At 41.2% G+C, this 22411-nt stretch overlaps 1 protein-coding gene across 3 annotated transcripts in view; it reads right to left on the bottom strand.

Moving 5' to 3' along the window:
* The window catches only part of rock1 (Rho-associated, coiled-coil containing protein kinase 1), a 105221-nt gene that overhangs the window by 53054 nt on the left and 29756 nt on the right, over positions 1–22411 (bottom strand). For all 3 annotated transcript variants that reach the window (XR_005008766.1, XM_036597663.1, XM_036597662.1), the window contains exons 2-6: positions 20719–20800; positions 9026–9126; positions 5342–5479; positions 4096–4271; positions 944–1028 (exon numbers count right to left, since the gene is read on the bottom strand). Coding sequence is in view for 2 of the 3 variants with exons in the window: in XM_036597663.1 (XP_036453556.1) it covers positions 944–1028; positions 4096–4271; positions 5342–5479; positions 9026–9126; positions 20719–20800 (582 nt within the window). In the remaining variant the exon portion in view is untranslated. The remainder of the gene's footprint in view (positions 1–943; positions 1029–4095; positions 4272–5341; positions 5480–9025; positions 9127–20718; positions 20801–22411) is intronic.

The following is a 22411-nucleotide window of genomic DNA, read 5'->3' as shown; positions in this document are numbered from 1 at the left end:
TAGACCCTTTCCTACATCCACCTGGACTAATCTAGACCCTTTCCTACATCCACCTGGACTAATCTAGACCCTTTCCTACATCCACCTGGACTAATCCAGATCCTCTCTAACTTCCACCTGGACTAATCTAGACCCTTTCCTACAACCACCTGGACTAATCTAGACCCTTTCCTACACCCACCTGGACTAATCTAGACCCTCTTTAACATCCACCTGGACTAATCCAGACCCTTTCCTACATCCACCTGGACTAATCTAGACCCTTTCCTACATCCACCTGGACTAATCTAGACCCTTTCCTACATCCACCTGGATTAATCCAGACCCTCTCTAACATCCACCTGGACTAATCTAGACCCTTTCCTACATCCACCTGGACTAATCTAGACCCTTTCCTACATCCACCTGGACTAATCTAGACCATTCCCAATGTCCACCTGGACTAATCTAGACCCTTTCCTACATCCACCAGGACTAATCTAGACCCTCTCCTACATCCACCTAGACAATTCTAGACCCTTTTCAACATCCACTTGGACAATTCTAGACCCTTTCCTACATCCACCTGGACTAATCTAGACCATTTCCATCATCTACCTGGACTAATCTAGACCCTTTCCATCATCTACCTGGACTAATCTAGACCCTTTCCATCATCTACCTGGACTAATCTAGACCCTTTCTAACATTCACCTGGACTAATCAAGACCCTTTCCAAAATTTTCCTTGGACTAATGTAGACTTTTTTCCACTTGGACTAATAGGTAGGACGCTAAGGGAGAGTGGTCATTTGACACTGGATTTTGGGATCGTTTTTGGATCATTTCTGACCGGCATTAGCCTAACCACCCGTGTAGGTCATGTAGAGCAGTGCAGCTTCAGCCATTAACAGGGAACAGAGTTCTGAGCGGAGCTGAAAGCAGAAGATGCAGACAAGACAAACCTTGTTCATCTTCATGCAGGTGCCAAAGTCCGCCAGCTTCAAGTGGCCCGTCTTGTCCAACAACATGTTGTCAGGTTTCACATCCCTGTAAGAACAGACAAAGGAACATTATCATTTACAATAACAGCCTGACCAGCTGTGGTGTCCAGCTGTACGTCAGCAGACTGTGTGCAGTTTAGGGCACAACATGCACACAGATTAAACTCCCCACTGTCTCCGCTGTGGGTCTCCCAGAGTGACACATACCATCTGAGACATTTCACATCCAGCCCGAGTGTCCCCGTGGAGTAAAGTAAAATTATATAAATATAATACTTCACGGTTTCCCACAGGCATCTACAGCAGACATTCTCCATCAGGATTTTCTGATGGAACCATGAATTCTTTGATGTAATTCTTTCCAGACTGGCAGATTTTAATGACTTTGTTTCACATCTGTATTTGAATCACTTTAGAATCTGGCGTCATCTGCTGGGAAGCTATTAGCACAGGTTTGTATGTGTCAATTAAAGAGAAGCAAGCATGAACCCACACCAGGAGGATCTCACACGCTCACAGACCGATGTTCAAAACAAACTATTTTTCGGTGTATGTTGTGTTAATTAGTATTATGTTGTTTAATGTGTGATTTCAGATTAAATGTTTCATTGCATAATAATGAATGGTTAACGTTAAAAATATATAAGTTAAAGTTAGCATAGAAGGTAGGTCTAAGGTGCAACAGATCATGCATGTGCAGTCGTATACAAAAGTCTGGGTGCCCCTGGTCAAATTTCAGGTGTTTTTGATTTTCTAAGTAAAAATAATAACAAGAATAACACATCCTCTACACTGAACACACTTATGCATATTTAAATGCACTAAAATTACTGTTTATTGGGTGAATTTGATGTATAAACTAAAATGTGATCTGTGTAAAAGTAATGGCACATTGTACATTTTTTTTTTACTAAAAAAAAATTTGTTCTCTGTAAAGGATGTGTTAACTTCCCAGGGGGAGGGATGTAACTGCTAATCCTGCTTTTTTCCACTAGAGAATATTGCAGTAATCCTTTCTAAATAGTGTCCAGGCCTAAAACACCCAAGTGTGACACGGTTAATGACCGGCATTAGATCGTTTTGACCAAATTTGTTGTACATTTGTTGGATCACTAGAGTGACTTTCTTGCAGGCCAAACATTTGGCAGCCCTGCTTTAATCCATCAAAACACCCATATAAACTGATCTGGAGCCGTGATCGCTCACGATGCTCACAGCACACAGTAAACAGCACTGACTGGTCAGAGGCATCTTATATAACTCTGCAATATCAGTACTGCAAAGGCTGATCAAGTTTCAAAACATTGTCTGTGCAGCCTCACAGCAGAAGATGAACAGATGATTCATATTTGGGGAAAAGGGAGTTAAACATTTGTGATCAGAGCGGTAAAAACACCTGGAGGCCTGACGTGAACATGCGCACATATTCTGTGTTTTTCTCTAACAGCTGCCAAAATATATGAATGTGTAACTATAAACTGCACATTTAGATGTTGTGTTTATTCTAATAATAAACTAGTTTAAACTTCAAACTTTAAAAGTTTAATACTTGTGTATCGTAAACAATGGCCTAAAGCAGAGGTCACTCCGGACCCAGACACTGTCCTATGCAGACCTGCACCTATAACCGATAAACTATGGAGAAATATTTAATTTCGACGGGGTGGTCCTATTTTAATCGCCGTAACTTTTCTAGCCTTTACGGTAGCTTTAGCAGCCCGGGTGACTCAGACCAATCGCGTGCATTGTAAAAATCACACGTGACTCTACTCAGCCAATCAGATCTGTGCATTACAATGAGCACTGAGACTTGAGAGAGTGACGCCACATAGGGGAGGGACGAGGCGAGAAACAGCCGTCAGAGAAGAAAGTGAGTCAGAGGGAAGTTATTTCACACGTCGTGCTCTAAAAAGAGAAAACTGACAATAAATGTTGTTGAAATGTTACTGAATTGTACTTTATTTGATTTGACATTCAGTTGTTGACTGTATAAGATGTTGATATAACTACTAGGCTAGTTCGGTAAACAGTATATGGCACTGAGTCATGATGTAGTTAGACATTATGATGTTCTGGACCTTTGATTGAGGATATTTTCTCTAACTGGACCTTACTGAATTTTAATTAAAGACCCCTGACCTAAAGGGAAATAAGGGTAAACATAAGAAATCAGGCAGGAGAGAGAAGCTATAAAAGTCCCTTTGAAACATTTCAACATTTAAGTCAAACTTCATTTGCATTCACTAAAGCAAGCTGTTCAGTTTAATGGAGATACAATTCAGGATTTAGGGAGGCTGTGTACTTTTTGGGGATGAATTTTTGAATATTTGGATGGTCAAAGTTAAAAACAAAGAGTGAATTAAATTTTAATATGCATATACGTATATAAGAATATAAGAATCATGAAACTACATGCTTAAGAACCTTGGGACACGTTCTCCAGCAGAGGGCAGCGCGGGGTCTACGTCAGAGGTTCTAATACAAAGCAAGCTGTTTTTTTTTTCCTCCAAAAACTATTTTTCAGCCAAAAGGTATGAGGGGGAGAAAAAACAAGGCTGGTAACGTCAGCTGAGGCGAAAAACAGACAGTCAGTGTTTGTCTGTTTATCTTAGAGACTTTTAATTGGCTGCCTTTCTCGCTACAAGACGTCACCTACGACGGGTTTGTGGTCTGGGTTTGATATGGTGCAGCAACAGAGGTGCAGGGGGTGTTTTTTTTGTTTTGTCTGCTTAATTGCAGAACATGGCCTTATAATTAATGTAATACAGTATAAGCCTCATATCTGGGGTGGGGTAGGGGTTAATATTCAAATACTTTTCCTTACAAATGCAAATACTGAATCTGAATTCAAATATAAAACACCCATCCTTAGTATTTCAGTCCATGTTTACAGATAACAGCGAGTCAGACTGTCAGGAACCACAGAATCAGGTCTATTGGAGATACTGAACAAATCCACACAGTTTGAGGTGACTGTGTGGTGATGTAGGCATTGTGCTAACTGGTGGGGCGTAAACCTGCATTGCTTGATAGCTACATTAGCCTCATAGCTCTTCTATCTTCAGACTACAAACTTGTCTTGTGAGGTGAAATGTGGGCTGAACGTCGCTGACCTGTGGATGAAGCCCATGGCGTGGATTCCGTCCAGCGCCAGCACCACCTCGGCCGTGTAGAACCGAGCCCATTTCTCTGGGACGTCGTAGTTACTCATGAGATTGACCAGGTCGCCGCCCGGCATGTACTCCATCACCATGTAGAGGTAGCGGTCGTCCTGGAACGCGTAGAAAAGCTGCACAGCAGAAGAAGAAAAGATGACAAACCTTTTGAACAGTTTAAATGACCAATCAACCCATTTCATTTCATTTATATAGAGTTATATGCAAATGTTTGGGCACATCTGATTGAATTCCATGTTGTTGTTGCTTTTGTAAGTGTAAAATAAGCTGATATAACCTTGACTTCTGCACATTTTATGTTTTTTTAATTACACTACACAAATAAATAGAATAAAATAGAAATTGTGCTCTAAAATCTATTAACCTACTATCACTTAAAATAATCAACAACGTAACCAACTCAACTGATTCTGAGGTAAAGCAGGCAGCGTTAGCCAACCAGCTCATTTTCAAATGTAGCCCTGATGTTATGAGCCAGAAACGCAGTTTACAAGCAAACAAATTAATACCATATGTACAAAGCACAGCAATGGCAATGAAGAATAGAACTCAATTAATTAAAACATTAAAACAATGAAAAAGCAAAATCATAGCACAAAAAATGAACAGCGAACTTCACAGCTTAATCATTTCCCTGCTTCAACACACATGACTGAACTTCCTCTTTAATCTGAAGAGCTGAATGAGGAGTTTAATGGAGTGTGACATTTATTTTCAACATTTCTGCCTAATTAAACGGTTAAGAAGTGAATAAAGTCATTCAGAGTGGTTTGGTGTGAAACGCTCTGTTCTAGAGAAACTTACCGAGTCAGAACTGTTCACAGTGGTGGTGATAGGAACCAGACGTCCACCTCTAAAAGCTCCCTCACAGAAAGTCACTACATGAAATGGCTGTGTTACATATATGAACTCAGAAGACTCCTGTAGGTTCACTGGTGGTTCTGGATAGTAAATAAAATGTCTATATTTGTGTTGTAGTCATGGCGACCCCTGGTTCCTATCACCACCACTGTAAAGACATCTGAACCATTTCACACCAAACCACTCTGAATCTCTCTGTTTACATTTCACACACTGAGTTATGAATAATTTTTTTTTAAAAATGGTGGAGTTCCCCTTTAACCAGGTAACCACTGAACAGTGCAGTGCAGCTGCAGACCCTGTGGAAGATTAAGCTCTGCACCTGCACGACCCACGAGCTGTTGGCGAAGGCCATAATGTCCCTCTCCTCCCAGAAGAAAGCCGAGTCCGACCGCTTTATCATCTCGAATTTGCTGAGGAGCTTCATGGCGTAAACCTTACTGGTAGCTTTGTGCCTCACCTGAACACAGAGAGAGAACAGGGAGGAGTTAGAAACACTGCAGGTCCATCAGGACATCAACCCTGAAACGCACAGGTGGGCTGAGCTACAGAACAACACGTCTGAGAGAGAGAGAGAGAGAGAGCGAGAGAGAGAGAGCGAGCGAGCGAGCGAGAGAGCGAGAGAGAGAGCGAGAGAGAGAGAGAGAGAGAGAGAGAGAGAGGATTTTAAGCCGTGCCTTTCTCCAGCAATTCTGAGCAATTATGTAAGTAGATTTTTAGCAATGATGTTCTCCTATTAGTAGATTTATTTAGCCGTGACCATCACTCACTGGTGGATTTAGAGCTGTGTCGTTCTTCCTATTGGTGGATATGTAGCCATGCTGCTCTTCTACTGGTGGATTTAGAGCAGTGCGTTTCTCCTATTGGCGGATATCTGGCTGTGACGTTCTGCTGGTGGATTTACAGCCATGACGTTCCCCTACTGGTGGATTTACAGCCATGACGTTCCCCTACTGGTGGATTTACAGCCATGACGTTCCCCTACTGGTGGATTTACAGCCATGACGTTACCAATAGATTTTTAGCTAGGCCGTTCTCTTACTGCTGAATTTATAGGCATGACGTTCTCCTATAAGGAGATTTTTGGCCATGACACCATCCTACTAATAACTTTTTATTATTACCTTTATTTAACCAGTAAGGAAACATGCAGAGATCAGCAGTGTCCTGGCCAAGATAGGCAGGAACACATACCAGAATATTTGACTGTGATGTTCTCCTATTGATGGATATCTGGCCGTGATGTTCTTCTACAGGCGGATTTGAAGCCGTGCCTTTCTTGTGTTGGTGGATTTTCAGCTGTGACGTTATCCCGTTGGTGGATTTTCAGCCGTGGCGTTATCCCGTTGGTGGGTTTTTAGCCGTGACGTTATCCCGTCGGTGGGTTTTTAGCCGTGACGTTATCCCGTTGGTGGGTTTTTAGCCGTGACGTTATTCTATTGGTGGGTGTTTGGCTATGACGTTATCCTATTGCTGGGTTTTTTGATCTAAGGCCACTGAGATTAATTAATCACTAAAGACTATTTGTGACTCACTATGTGAGTTTTTTCAGTCACAGCATTACTGTGGCATACAGCACCTTGAGAAAGCATGAGAGGCCGAGAGAGGAAGAGAGAGAATGACAAAGTGTGAACAGAGAGAGCAGAACATAGGTCACCACAGAGAAAGGTAGAGAGAGAGCGGAAAGGATTCAGTAAAAACAGTCTTCAAAACGCAGCTCGCTCTCAGTAACTGCAGCAGAGATTGTCAGAGGTCAAAACACCACAGACCGTTTCAGTGAGATCACCGAGCGGTTATATGCAAAACTACTTTCATCATCTCTGGAATAAACCTGTACAGACAGCTTAGTTACAACTGCACCTAAACAGAAACCAATCACATTAAAAACAAATAAAGAAACGAGCAAAACCAAAACCAAAAACCACACGACCGCCAAAAAAGACACAGAACTCTCCTAGACAGAACCAACATTGCTGTAGATTATCAATATAACCCCATTTCCAAAAAAGTTGGGATGCTGTCCAGATTGTAAATAAAAATAGAATGCAATGATTGGTAAATCATGTAAACCATATTTTAAAGGAAAATACTACAAAGACAACATATTAAATGTTGAAACTGATAAATTTTATTGTTTTTTGATAAATATTTGCCCATTTTGAATTTAATGCCAACAACACGTTCCAAAAAAGTTGTTTACCACTGTGTTTCATCACCTCTTCTTTTAACAACACTCTGGGAACTGAGGAGACACTGCTGTAGTTTTGAAAGTGAAATGATTTCCTGTTCTTGTTTAATATAGAATTTCAGCTGCTCAACAGTTCGGGGTCTCGTTTGTCTCATTTTTCATTTTATAATGTGCCAAATGTTATCAGTGGATGACAGATCTGGACTGCAGACAGGTCAGTTTAGCACCTGGACTCTTTTAATACGGAGCAATACTGGTGTAATGCATGCAGAATGTGGTTTTACATTGTCTTATGGAAATAATCAAGGCCTTCCCTGAAAAAGACGTCGTCTGGACGGCAGCATATGTTGTCAAAACATGTATATATCATTCAGCATTAATGGTGCCTTCACAGATGAGCACATCACCCATACCATGTGCACTAATGCCCCCTATACCGACATGAATACTGGCTTTTGAACTGTGCACTGATAACAAGCTGAGTGGTCTTTAACCCAGAGGACACAGTGTCCATGATTTCCAAAAATAATTTCAAATGATGATTCGTCGGACCACAGGACACTTTTCCACTTCACCTCTGTCCATTTTAAATGAGCTCCAGCCCAGAGAAGGCGGCAGCATTTCTGGATCACATATATATACGATTTCCACTACAGAACCATGTCTGTTTTTAATGCAGTGCTGCCTGAGGGCCCAAAGATCACAGCCAGAAAATACTGGTTTTTGGTCTTGTCTCTTACATACAGAGATTTCTCCAGATTCTCTGAGTCTTTTAATGATATTATGTACTGTAGATGATGAAAAACAAAAGTTCTTTGCTATTTTACGTTGAGAAATGTTTTTCTTGAATTGTTGCACTATTTGATGGTGCAGTCTTTCACAGAGTGGTGAACCCCTCCTCATCTTTACTTCTGAAAGTCTCAGCCTCTCTGAGAGGCTCTTTTATATCTAGTCATGCTACTGACCTGTTGTCAATCAACCACCAGGTGTTTTTTTCAGCATTATACAACTTTACCAGCCTTTTGTTGCCCCTGTCCCAACTTTTTTGGAACGTGTTGTTGGATCAAAATCAAAATGGGCAAATATTTTTCAAAAAACCAAAAAAAATTCTCAGTTTTAACATTTTATATGTTGTCTTTGTACTATTTTCAATGAAATATAGGGTTTAAATGATTCACATATCACTACATTTTGTTTTTATTTACATTTTGCACAGCATTCCAACTTTTTTGGAAATGTAAAGGTTAGAAAGTAGCTACTCTGTTTCTATGGTGTACATCGTGGGAACTGAAATGGCTACATGCATGTAGCTGTGGACTACAGTGGGCTAGAGTTATTCAATGCTGAATCCAGTTTACAGTCCTGGATTTTGTAATCACCGGCAGTGAACTGAACTGTTGATGTTACTGTTTGGCCACCCCGAGTCACACCTTCCAGTGATTACAAAATCCAGGAGTGGGAACTGGACTGAACGTCTGAATTTGAAGCTCTTTTACTTTTTATTTTTTATTTATTACATTTTTAATGGCATTTGGCAGACACTCTTATCCAGAGCGACTTACAGTTTGATCATTTTACACAGGTAGGTGAAGGTAGTGTTGGGAGTCTTGCCCAAGGACTCTTATTGGTATAGTGTAGGGTGGTTACCCAGGTGGGGGACTGAACCCCAGTCTACAGCATAGAAGACAGAGGTGTTACCCACTACACTACACCAACCATTTTAAAGGAAAACCAAAACAGATCAAAATAAACAGCTGGACAGCTGCTCTAAATGTGATGGAGATCAGCATAAGATGAATCTGAGTAATACAATCTTACCAGCTGTACTTCTCCAAACGCTCCTCTGCCGATGACTTTAACCACCTCATAGTCCTCAGCTTTCATACGCAGATCCCGTATTTTACTGATTGTGTCCTTATCTGAGGGGGGAGAGAGGGAGAGAGAGAGAGGGAGACATTAAGATTCATGAACAGCTTAATAATTAGCAGATAATCTGAATCGGCCCAAATAAAAAGTAACATATTGATGTCACTGCATTTTGTTTACATTTTGCAAAGTATATAACAATATTTAATTGTACAGAGAAACACCACCAACTGCCTTTACTGCTCTAAAATCTGTGACACAAATGAAAAGCTCTGTTGAACATTAAAGCGATAGTTTGGTGAAAATTTTAATTGTTTCCATGTTCGTTGTTGTTCATGTTTGGTGTCTGAACTTTGCCTTGTTGAGTTTTAGCATGGGAGCTAAGAGGCTAATGTAGCTAACAAGTAATGGAAGCTTGTTGCCCAGCAATTAATTACTCCTTATAACGTCAGAGTGAGTGGGTGGGGCTAAACAGCTGTGAGCTAGATGAACAGATGGCTGTGTGTGTTGGTTTTGAAAATGAACTGAAAACAGGCTGTTTTTGCAGCTTAGTTTCCATATATGGACGGTATGGATGGAGAATGAAGGGCATATTTTGAAACCTCAATTATGTATACAGACCACATCAAACTCTTGAAAAAGCCAACTTACTGTTCTTTGTAATCTTCTTCCAATTATTATTCTACGCTCAAAACATAAGTGTTTCTCATCCTGCAGTTTTCAAACTAGAACCACAAAACTTTGCCGGATCGTAGGACCTATACCCGATTAGGTTGCTTGTGCTTTTCTAAACGATCTGATGTACAGTTTAGTAAAACGATCGTTCAAAGGCGATAATTTTTCCCATAGGAAATGAATGGGTGCAATGTTCGGCACATTCAAGTCTAACTGCCACAACTAATGTCACAATGGACATCTCTCACACAGACACTCATACACAGTACACACAGACTCACACGCTTACAGCCTACTGCACAGGAATAACAGCACAAATAGTGGATTTAAGGTGGCACTGAAATTAATGTAGCACTGAATTTAAGGTGGAACTGCATTTAAGTTAGCACTGAATTTAAGGTGAAACTGCACTAAAGGTAGCACTGAATTTAAGGTGGAATTACATTTAAGTTAGCACTGAATTTAAGGTGAAACTGCACTCAAGGTAGCACTGAAATTTAAGATATCAGTACATTTAAGGTGGCAATCAATTTAAGGTAGTAAATAACCTTAAATAACTATTAACTATAAACAGCCTTCCACCATATTAACGTTTTAACGCAATTCGCTGGCTTTTTAAATCCAGCTTCAAGTTCGTTCACAAACGTTCCCTTTCTGAAAACTACATTAGAAGTAAGGTGGGGCAGACGACTGTAAATTAGATTTTTTTCCGATCTATCGCTTCAATGACTTTATTCGGGTTATTCAACAGCATAGAAACTAAGCCCAAACATCAACAATACGGGCTTTTAAAGCGTCATTATTGGTAAAACCACACCAACAGACATTTCCAAGTACAAAGCTCTTCCATTAAGGTCAGTAACCCGGCCTAATGGAGGAGGCGTTTGATCTCGGCCCACTGAGCCGCTTCTTTAGGTCTTTCTTTTGGACCACATTCTCCACTCAGTCACTGTGAGCTGTGGTTTTCTCCCCAAGGCCAAATCCTTCTCAATAAACCTTTCATTCACGGCTGCCGCGGCGCTATATCCAGCCTTCCGCAGCACGCTCCATTAACAAACGCATACAGGAAGCTGCTAGAGAAGCCTCAGCTGCGGGGAGGGAGGGGTGGGGGGGGAGGTGGGATTTACAGCAATACAGGACACTGGGGCTCGGTAGTAGTACTATTTCTGACATTAGGTTACTGTTAATAGACACTCGAGTTGGATTTTTTTTAAAAAATATACAAAAACAACCATCTCTGATTTGTGTGGTCAATGTTCACAATCTTGTATTTACAAAGTGAGAAAACAGTACATTGTGATGAACTAAACATCTTCACAACAATAAATTTAAGAATAATTAAAAGAAAACAAGAAAAATATTCATATAGTCAACAAATTATTCAATACTTATTTACTGTATTATTATAAAGTGGTGCAGGTCAACCACATTAAATAAAAAATAAAAAATAAAAAAAACAGCCAATGGTGAGTCAGAATGCTTTACAGCCTTTAAACAACACAGATAAAACAAGGTTACTTGTGTTATTTATATTTATTAGGGATGCACTAAATGTCAGCCACCAAAAGAGAAAAAAGTCTGAAAATACTGACAGAAAAAAGATTAAATAGATCTACAACAAAGCATGAAATCTAAGACTGGTTGTAGATTATACATTATAATGGCAATGAAATGGTGATTAAATCTTTGTTCAGTGAAGTGCTTTCACAGCCAACCAGGCCAACTTCAATTGCAGGCAAATTTTGTTTCCTCTTTTCAGATACTTCACTGTATCCCTAATAAATATAATTAACAACAACAACAACAACAATAATAATAATAATAATAATAATAACAACAACAATCATAATAATAATAATAATTATTATTTTACCTGTGTTGTTTAGGACTGTGAAGCACTCTGCCTCAGCACTCGTTGTTTTTCCTTACTAAAGTTCAAAGTGGTCAACCGGTGCCACTTTACTTATGTCTTCAGGACTGATTTAGTGTATCGGGATCAATTGTTGACTGAGAGTAGTGATTAAAAATGCTTTGTTTCCGTCGCTGGACAGCACAGTCTGAGCTGCAGCAGGTGAACTGCTGAAAATATCAGCCACATTCAGCTATTTCACCATTTCTACAAGGAACATTAGACAGGGGATTTATGGTAAACTCACAGTAGGCGATCTGTACTGTTCCATTCGTTTGACTGGTGTGATCCCTTCGTACCGAACCAGGCCCGAACCCACCTCCTCCAGCGGCCCTCGGCACAGCACGACGCGATCACACTAGTCAAAGGAACTGGACTTTGGAGGTCAAATGTGTTCGGGCACCGTTCAGTTGGACTCAGGAACAGTATGCATCAAACGTGATCGCTAACTCGAACATGATCCGACTGTCCCGCTCTGCAATTAATTCGATAATGTGCAGGTTAACGGCAGGTCTGGCTCTCATCTTACTGAAGAATCATAGTCGATGAGAAAAGCTGCAAATTCTTCCCTCAGAGTCAGTTGGCCTAGTGTGAGTACAGCCTTATAATCCCTGTTCGTGTGGAGCATCAAGGCAGGATACAACACCCAAGAACTTCATTATAGGTTTAACAGCACCTAAAAACACGAGTTGATACACAGAAAACAGCAAAACAGCAGCAGATTTATGGAACTCACTGCCTTGGGTGACCTACTGCTCTCTGTTGTAGAGGGTGTTGTGTTTTGTGGCTCTGTAGCCCAGATACTGTAATCATCTAATAAGTTTAAAACACAAAACACAAATTTTACCTCTATTACCTTGAAGTTTAAGTTAAAAAAGCATAAATTAGGCAAATTATGTGCTAAATTGCTGTTTCGAGAACCGAAAACTAATACATTTATTTTTTTTTAAATATCAATGCATTAAATAATACTACTACTACTACTACTACTAATAATAATAATAATAATAACAATAACAATGTTTATTTATATAGCACTTCTCATGCCAGTGGCAGTTAAAAGTGCTTTACAGACAGGAGATAAAAAGTAGTTATACAAGAAACTCTAAGAGAATCATAAGAAAATGACACAGATCAAATTAAACACCACGAGATGTAGAGTTTTAATTAAACACTAAGTTAAACTAAGTTTAAGTGTCTCTTAAAAGTGAGCTCTGAGCTTGACTGTCTAATAAAAAGTGAACTGAGCTCCACAGTTTAGAAGCAGAATAACTGAAAGAGTCTCTCCATGTTTTCTGTATTTTACAGAAGGTGTTCAGAAGGTCAGTATCTGCAGATCTAAGATCATAAACAGACAGACACTCAGGTTATTTTGAGCTTTAAAAACTAGTAGCAGAGCTTTAAAAGAGTTGTAAGGGATGCACTGTTTTCTTAGGAAGTTCAGTAAGAGGATCATTACAGTGATCAACTCTGCTGTAACAAACGCATGAACACGTTTCTCTGCGTCACTCTGAGATAGAAAAGGCCGAACTTTGGCAATATTATTATTAATATTGTTAGCAATAATAAAATGAAATAGGTGCAAGATTTATTATCAATTATGCCAATCTCTAGTCTGAAGAAACAGCTCCAGAATATCCACATAAAAAAAGAAACAATAACGTTGCCAGAGTGACCAGCAGTGCAGCCCACAGCGGCTATATCTCAGTAACAGCTGGGCCTCGTTGAAGGAAAGATAACATTCAGCCAAATTTGGTCATCGCGGAGCAGGTCTGACTCGCCTTTTCCCATTTAACAGGATCACACTGGGCACGTTCATGCAGAGGAACGAGGGCGAGAGGGGGCGTGAAGGCATCCCGGCTCAGCTCAGCTCAGCTAAAAATAAAGAGCTCTTAAAGCAGAGTCATTATAACAGGGCTGAATCCAGCTGTTGTGAACAGAGCTGGCAAACAGAGCAGATTCCAAACCGACAGACAGCAGATCCGAGCTCCAGCGGTGGAACTCCCAGCCCTGCAGTGGAACTCCCAGCCCTGCAGTTTACCGTTTTACCTGCTCCAATATGTCTGAGACTGATGTAGGTAACAACTAATGGAAACTAATGTACAGTAATGCAAATGTATTTGGGAACACTTTGTGAATACCGTGCCTATAAGACACCAGGACCCAGGCTTGTGGTATGGGCAGCGCCCCATCGTCAGATCACAGCCCCACAGCCTTTGTGGACTGTCCACACTACGATCAGTGAGGGGGTGGTCGGGAGGAGCTGGCGGTAGGCAGGTCACTTTCCTGCGCCGTCACCACACCATCTGAGCATGTTTTCAGTGTGCACAGAAAAGCGAGGCTGTAAATACAGAATGCAGGCTGCGCCCGATCCTCTTAATCCATATTCACCATACCCGCATTTCTCCTGTAACCCAGTTCAACACGACAAGCTATGTGGTAACACCTCATTACCTGCTGTGCCTGCTTTGAACCAGAGAAAAACACGCTATCCGGTCAAAAACATTTAAGCTAACCATGTTCTTGCTATGGTTTGATTGCTCTTGGTATGGTTTGCTAGTTCTTTGTGTCGTTTGGTAGATTATGCCATGGCAAGTTGTTCTGTGTGGTTTTGTAGTTTTTGATGTGGTTTGGCGGTTCTTGGGGTAAGGTTTGGCGGCTCTTGGTGTAAGGTTTGGCAGTTCTTGGGGTAAGGTTTGGCGGTTCTTGGGGTAAGGTTTGCCGGTTCTTGGGGTAAGGTTTGGCGGCTCTTGGTGTAAGGTTTGGCAGTTCTTGGGGTAAGGTTTGGCGGTTCTTGGGGTAAGGTTTGGCGGCTCTTGGTGTAAGGTTTGGCAGTTCTTGGGGTAAGGTTTGGCGGTTCTTGGGGTAAGGTTTGGCAGTTCTTAGTTTTCATGTACTTGGTTTGGTCGTTCCCAGAGTATGGTTTGGTAGTTCTTGGTAAGACAGTTGTTTTTGATATGGTTTGGTGGATCTTGGCATATGGTCTGGTAGTTTCTGGGGTACGGTCTGGTACGTCTTGGTATGGCTTGGGTGTTCTTGGCATGGATTAGTCGTTCTTGGTGTAATCTGGTAGTTTTTGGGGAACGGGCTTGTAGTTTTGGGTGTATGGTCTGGCACGTCTTGGTATCGGTTAGTCGTTCATGGCATAGTTTAGTCATTCTTGGTGTGGTCTGGTAGTTTTTGGGGAATGGGCTGACAGTTTTTGGGGTGTGGTCTGGTACGTCTTGGTATGGTTTAGTCATTCTTGGCATGGTTTAGTCATTCTTGGTGTGGTCTGGCAGTTTTTGGGGAATGGACTGGTAGTTTTTGGGGTATGGTCTGGTACATCTTTGTACGGTTTAGTCATTCTTGGCATGGTTTAGTCATTCTTGGTGTGGTCTGGTAGGTTTTGGGGAATGGGCTGGTAGTTTTTGGGGTATGGCGTGGTGCGTCTTGGTACGGCTTAGTCGTTCCTGGCATGGCTTAGTCATTCTTGGTGTGGTCTGGTAGTTTTTGGGGGAATGGGCTGGTAGTTCTTGGCTGTGTGGCATGGTGAAGTAATCTGTTACCTGTTAATGTGATTTCTGACACTGTAAGACAAACTTACCTACAAACGTGTTGATTGACTATGTTTGTGGTAAGAGGAAAAGCCATGAATTTGACAGTCTGCCAAAGTAATGCTTTGACTGATTTATGGATTCAGGTTTGTTGGGGCAAGCAAAAACCACAACATGTGGCATCCACGGGATCTTCTTAAGATTTAGTGCAGTAATTAGTAGAGAACTAATAGTAAATGTACTCTGTGAGTGGGTGTTTTGAGCACCCTGTGGTAAGTAAAGTGAGTATAATGCTCCAGGTGGACTGTCAGAGCCACTAGCACTAAAACACACCAGAGGCCCTCAGGATAATAACACTTTGGCAAACAGCCCAGCTGCCAATCGCAGTGCTTTGCAGCACTGCGGGCATTTCAACGTGGCAGCGTTCAGGGCAGACGGGAGTTTCCCTCGAGGCTGAAATCGCTTAGTAAAGAAACAGGAGGAAACTGACTCGTGCTGGGCGTGGTCCACCTAGACAGATCCTTTAGCGCCCAGGATATCAAAGTGGGCTGGAATACAGCGCAGGTTCAGCTGAGCTTAACAGATCCTGCACACCTTCTCAGCAGAACTTTCTCATTTAGTCAGTCTGATCAACTGTCTCAACTCTTCCTGTTTCCTGTCTGGCTGTTTAACCACTGTCAGGGGTAACATCACAAACAGTGATTTAAATGCAGCAAATGGAAACGTGTGAGAATCAACCGTTTCAAAATGTGTGTACAGGAAAACAGAGAACAGTATGAATGTTAAACAAAGTCACTGCTTTCTTTCTCTCTAAACCCTAAAAGCTCTGAAAGACTCCAAAGTGAAAAAAGAACTTATATCTCAACTTATCAATAACTACTATGATTACTTTCAGTAACTACTATAAATTATTCAGCAATTACTATGAATTATTCAGTAAGTGGTATGAGTTATTCAGAAACTACTATTCAGTAACTGCTATTATTTTTCAGTAACTACTATGTATCACAGTACCTATGAATTTTTCAATAACTAGTTATTATTCAGTAACCACTGTGATATATAGTGATATACTGTGTTATACAGTAAATACTTCTTGTAGATCTTTTTATACAGTATCCACTATGAATTGTTCAGTAACTGCAATGAACTATTCTGTATGTACTATTAATTATTTAGTAACTACTATAAATCATACAGTAACCAAGACAAGCTACTCAATGACCGTTATGAACTATTCAGTATCCACTATGAACCGTTCAGTAACTACAGTGAACTTTTCTGTATTTATTCTGAATTAATCAGTAACTGCTACAAATCACTTAGTAGCTAGTATGAGTTACTTAGTGACCGCTATGAATCATTTTGCGGCTAATATGAGCTACGTAACTACAACTAATTATTCAGTAACGTATGATTTACTAATTAACCATTATGAACTATTCAGTAACTACAATTATTTATTCAGTAGCACTTATGAATCACAGTAACTGCTATGAGTTATTTAGTAACTACAATAAATCGTAAATGTATAAATAATATTTAAATTATAAATAAGAGCCTTAACTATAGTAATACGCAGCGTGTATCATAGAAGTACGGTGATGTTATATTTTTGGTCACGCACCCCTACACAGAAAACGGGCACCCGAAAAAGCAGTTATGTTGACTTTTGACCCTGAGGCTGACGCTTGGCCGCGGCCTGACTGCAGCTGGTTATCAGGTGCTGAAGGTTAAAACCGTCAGAGCACTCACTGAGCCCAAACTGCAGTCCTCCACACACGAAGCACTGAGTCATACTGAGATACGAAAATAACTCACGCACCCACAAACAGCTTCCAGCCCCCCCTCCCCTAACGGACGGCCTGAGAGAGCGTGAAGGGGACCATGTGGGTCACCAAGCCTCGCGGGCCTGAAAGCTCTTTTGTTGAGGGAACTCTGAACAGCAGACACAATGGGGTCCCGGTCCGATGGAGAGCGCTGACCCAAAAACGATACCCATCCTCCAACTGTCCCTTCATTACTGACCCCACCTCGACTGCCCCTCCTTACCAATTCGCCCTTTTATTACGCTCTCGAAACAAACCTTACCGCACAGTTACCAACTCACTGTGCAGTCTGACCTCCAAATTAAAGCTAATTAACGGATATTTGATTAACACTGTGGGACAAAAGGGGGGCTAAAAACTAGGGGTGGGCGTTTCTGTCAAATTTAATATCTGAATTTGATATTTGAACTTGTTAAGAGGCTGAAAGCATCAGTAGCACAATAATTTAGCAGCCAGCAGAGCAGAAAACCAGAGAATCCAGTAGGTTTGTGTGCTGGAACAGTAACCGAGGCTGCCTCTTCAGATGAGCTAAAACTACAGCTACCTGGACGCTGATAAGGACTCGACATCATCTACACAAGGTCTGTTCTCCTCAGTGGACGACGTGTCAACATGTTAGTTGGTCAGAAAAATGAATTCTACTGTTTCAGTTTGTCAGAAAACTCAATTTCACCGTTTCTGGACTTAGCTAACACCAGCTAGAGCAGTTAGCAATAAAGCCAGGCTACGTCCTTAACAACGTTCAGGCATCTGTGTTTCATTATGATGTACATATCTGCTCACAAATACGAGCAAAACAGTAACATTTTACTGTCCTGTTAAACCACACAGGCGTTTCATTCAACAGTTACGCTTGTATATTTGCTTCCTGTCTTGGTGTGTTGAAACATATCCAATACCAAATCAGTGAGTGTTTACATGCACTTTATAATCCAATAACTGCAGAAAAATCTGACTGTCAGTAAACCGATCGACACGTTTACATGCACTTAATAATCCAATAACCGCAGAAAAATCAGATTTTGTCAGTAAACCGATCGGCACGTTTACATGCGCTTAATAATCCGATAACTGCAGAAAAATCAGATTTTGTCAGTAAACCGATCGACACGTTTACATGCACTTAATAATCCGATAACTGCAGAAAAATCTGATTTTGTTAGTAAACCGATCGACACGTTTACATGCACTTAATAATCTGATAACCGCAGAAAAATCAATTTTGTCAGTAAACCGATCGACACGTTTACATGCACTTAATAATCCAATAACTGCAGAAAAATCAGATTTTGTCAGTAATCCGATCGACACGTTTACATGCACTTAATAATCTGATAACTGCAGAAAAATCTGATTTTGTCAGTAAACCGATCGACACGTTTACATGCACTTCAGTAATCAGATAATGGGAAACTCCGGGTCTACACAAGTCAGACGGTAATCAGATTTCTGCTTTACAACCAGCCAATAACCTCACAGAATAAGATGTGACGCAAACATAATGTAAAACAACACTGCGACACTTTACCTGAAAATATAAACAAACATCATCTAGAAGATGAAGAATATTTAAATCCTTCATTTCGTCAAGCATGTATTTGGTTTCAAAGTGTTTTGCTGCGTCTCGCGGCGACGCTGCTCACTAATTTCCAGTACAGCAGTCTGTTTCCACGCATGCACAGACTAAGAAATCCGAAAGAAATCAGAGTAAGAGTTCACATGCACTGAGAAATCTGATTACTGAGCTAAAATCCAGCCTCTTTATCAGATTTCTTTATCCGATTTCTAGATCGGAGTATGGTGTTTACATGACCATTTGAATAATCAGATAACTGCAGAAATCCGATTATGATCGGACTATTGAGTGCATGTAAACGCACTCACTAAGTCACTTAGCAGGAATCCTGGTGTTTGTATTGTCGTTTCACATAGTGAGATGATCTGTTTCAGTATGTGGGGTTCATTCTGTACACGATTCTAGCTGCTTATCACTCGAGAGAAGCGCCGAAAATCTGGCCAGACAAAGTGATACAGCGTCGGCAGCAAAGCAGGATGTTTCTGCTTTTGTTTTTGTGGTCAAGTTTTTCTGTGGGGGCGAGAGAGAAACACCTCAGGACTGTGTTTTGTACACGACTGAGAATTTGAGGAGCTGTTAGCCATTCAAACCGAGTACATCACATCCTGTTTAACGAAACGTTCATGACGAATCTCTTTATCCCTTACCAGCCCCTCTTTTTCCCTCATCTCCAAACATGGTAACTTTACAGGAGAAGGAAAACATACTTCACTTTTAATGTAAGTCAATGGAATCTCTCTCTGCTCTGATTGGCTGTGCTTCTCTCACCAAGCAGGACAGGCTGAAACACTCCTTACACCTTCTGAACAGGTGGATCTACGTAAATGTGTCGGTTTTTGTGACATCACAAAAACAATTAATCACTTTAGCAGTTTAGTTTCTGTTTATGGGTTTAGGTTTTGGGTTGAGGTTAAGATTAGGATTTGGACCAGGGTTAGGACTAGGAGCTGGGTGAGGTTTATGGGTTTAGGTTTTGGGTTGAGGTTAAGATTAGGATTTGGACCAGGGTTAGAGTTAGGACCAGGGTAAGGGTTGGGTTTAGGTTTTGGGCTGAATATAATGTTAGGGTTAGGACTAGGAGCAGGTTGAGGGGTTGGGTTTAGGTTTTGGGGTAAATATAATGTTAGGGTTAGGACTAGGAGCAGGGTGAGGGGTTGGGTTTAGGTTTTGGGCTGAATATAATGTTAGGGTTAGGACTAGGAGCAGGGTGAGGGTTGGGTTTAGGTTTTGGGTCGAATATAATGTTAGGGTTAGGACTAGGAGCAGGGTGAGGGGTTGGGTTTAGGTTTTGGGCTGAATGTAATGTTAGGGTTAGGACTAGGAGCAGGGTGAGGGTTGGGTTTAGGTTTTGGGTTAGGACTAGGAGCAGGGTGAGGGGTTGGGTTTAGGTTTTGGGCTGAATATAATGTTAGGGTTAGGACTAGGAGCAGGGTGAGGGTTGGGTTTAGGTTTTGGGCTGAATATAATGTTAGGGTTAGGACTAGGAGCAGGGTGAGGGGTTGGGTTTAGGTTTTGGGCTAAATATAATGTTAGGGTTAGGACTAGGAGCAGGGTGACGGGTTGGGTTTAGGTTTTGGGTTGAGGTTAAGGTTTGGATTAGGTTTTGGGTGAGGATTGGGCTGAAACACTCCTTATAACTTTTGAACAGGTGGATCTATGCAAATGTGTCGGTTTTGTGACATCACAAAAACAATTTAATCGTTTTAGCAGTTTAGTTTCTGTTTATGGACACAATGGACTGACTGAGTCAACAGGATGTTTCCAAACTTCAACAATGTTTTTGTACATCAAACTGTTTTTTTTTGTAAGAAGGAGGAGAATTTGTTTTTCCATGATGTCTGGAAATTTGGTACAAAGCCTGGACATTAGCAGTAACGCTAAGCCAGTAATTTGTGAGGTTTTAAGCATAAAACCACTATTTAAAGTTTGTTTTTTAATTTTAATTAATAAACAAGGAATAATTCTACAACCAATAAGATCAGTAATAATAATCCTAATTACTATTTTTATTTTTTTTTTTAATTTTTATTTTATAATGGTCCTCAAACTGACCAACCGTCCCCAGACTGTCCTGATAGCAAGTTTCACCCTCGGCATAAACACCCGAAACTCGGACTCACATCTGTTTAAGAAGTTGTCGATGCTTTTGTTCTTCCTCAATGCGGGGAAATCCAGGTCATAGACCAGAGCGTCCAGACCGTCCTGCAGAGAAAACAGAGGTAAACACGGTCAGGGTAATAATACAGTCTGATACACCGACAACACACATCTCTATCATAAAACACAGGCTGGAGCGGCTCGTTCTCACGACAGCAGACGTTCCAGCACTGCACGCCGTTCAGCTCCGTCAGAAAACGCAGCGATGACACATGTTGACGAACAGGACTTTGCTTTAATGCAGGGCTGGACAACAAGAGGACATTTCACCGTTACTGTGACCAATTAGCTCAAAATACGCTTTTCGGTCTCACTTTATTTGGATAGTCCACTAACGTCCACTATAGATCATCTACAGATGTTCACAAACTATCTGCTGAAACTCAGCTGATTCTGAACAGTGGTGGGGTTTAGGATTAGGATTTGGACGGGGTTAGGGCTAGGACCGGGGTGAGGGTTGGGTTTAGGTTTTGGGTTGAGGTTAAGGTTAGGATTTGGACCAGGGTTAGGGTTAGGGCTAGGACTAGGGTGAGGGTTGGGTTTAGGTTTTGAGTTGAGGTTAAGGTTAGGATTTGAACCAAGGTTAGGGCTAGGGCTAGGACCAGGGTGAAGGCTGGGTTTAGGTTTTGGGTTGAGATTAAGGTTAGGATTTGGACCAGGGTTAGGGCTAGGGCTAGGACTAGGGTGAGGGTTGGGTTTAGGTTTTGAGTTGAGGTTAAGGTTAGGATTTGAACCAAGGTTAGGGCTAGGACTAGGGTGAGGGTTGGGTTTAGGTTTTGAGTTGAGGTTAAGGTTAGGATTTGGACCAGGGCTAGGGCTAGGACTAGGGTGAGGGTTGGGTTTAGGTTTTGAGTTGAGGTTAAGGTTAGGATTTGGACCAGGGTTAGGGCTAGGGCTAGGACCAGGGTGAGGGTTGGGTTTAGGTTTTGGGTTGAGATTAAGGTTAGGATTTGGACCAAGGTTAGGGCTAGGACCAGGGTGAAGGCTGGGTTTAGGTTTTGGGTTGAGGTTAAGGTCAGGATTTGGAGCAGGATTAGGACCAGGATGAGTGTGGGTTTTAGGTTTTGAGTTTAGGTTGTGGTTAGGATTTGGACCAAGGTTAGGGCTAGAACCAGGGTGAGGGTTGAGTTTAGGTTTTGGGTTGAGATTAAGGTTATGGTTAGGATTTGGACCAGGGTTAGGGCTAGGACCAGGGTGAGGGTTGAGTTTAGGTTTTGGGTTGAGATTAAGGTTAGGGTTAGGATGAGAGCCAGGTTTAAAGACAATCATGGTCAATTTAGTAGATATTTAGCCGAATGTAACGACAGTTAATTAAGTATCTACAGAGTGTCTGAAGTGGACTCTCCTCAGTGTACCTGCTTATCTGAATACACTACCGGTGTCATCAGTATTAATCACTGACCAACTGCATGTCTCATTACAAATACAGCAGCATTTACACTGTTTAACTGAATCAGTGGAGCAGAATCACTGCACTCAGTTACAGCATATTTCAGAGACGTACAGTGACCTCTGCAGTTATTCGCTTTGGAAAAAATATATTTCAGCATCGGACAGATGTTTAGATTTGATTGACGCTTCAAACTGATATTTAAGGATGAATTTACTGAACTCCAAAGTATCAATGTTAAGGAGACTCTGGGTTACTGCACTGAA

Source organism: Colossoma macropomum, unplaced genomic scaffold, assembly GCF_904425465.1.
Source record: "Colossoma macropomum unplaced genomic scaffold, Colossoma_macropomum, whole genome shotgun sequence".
NCBI lineage: Eukaryota > Metazoa > Chordata > Actinopteri > Characiformes > Serrasalmidae > Colossoma > Colossoma macropomum.
Note: the sequence above shows the minus strand (reverse complement) of the source record. Positions and strands in the feature narration are given on the sequence as shown.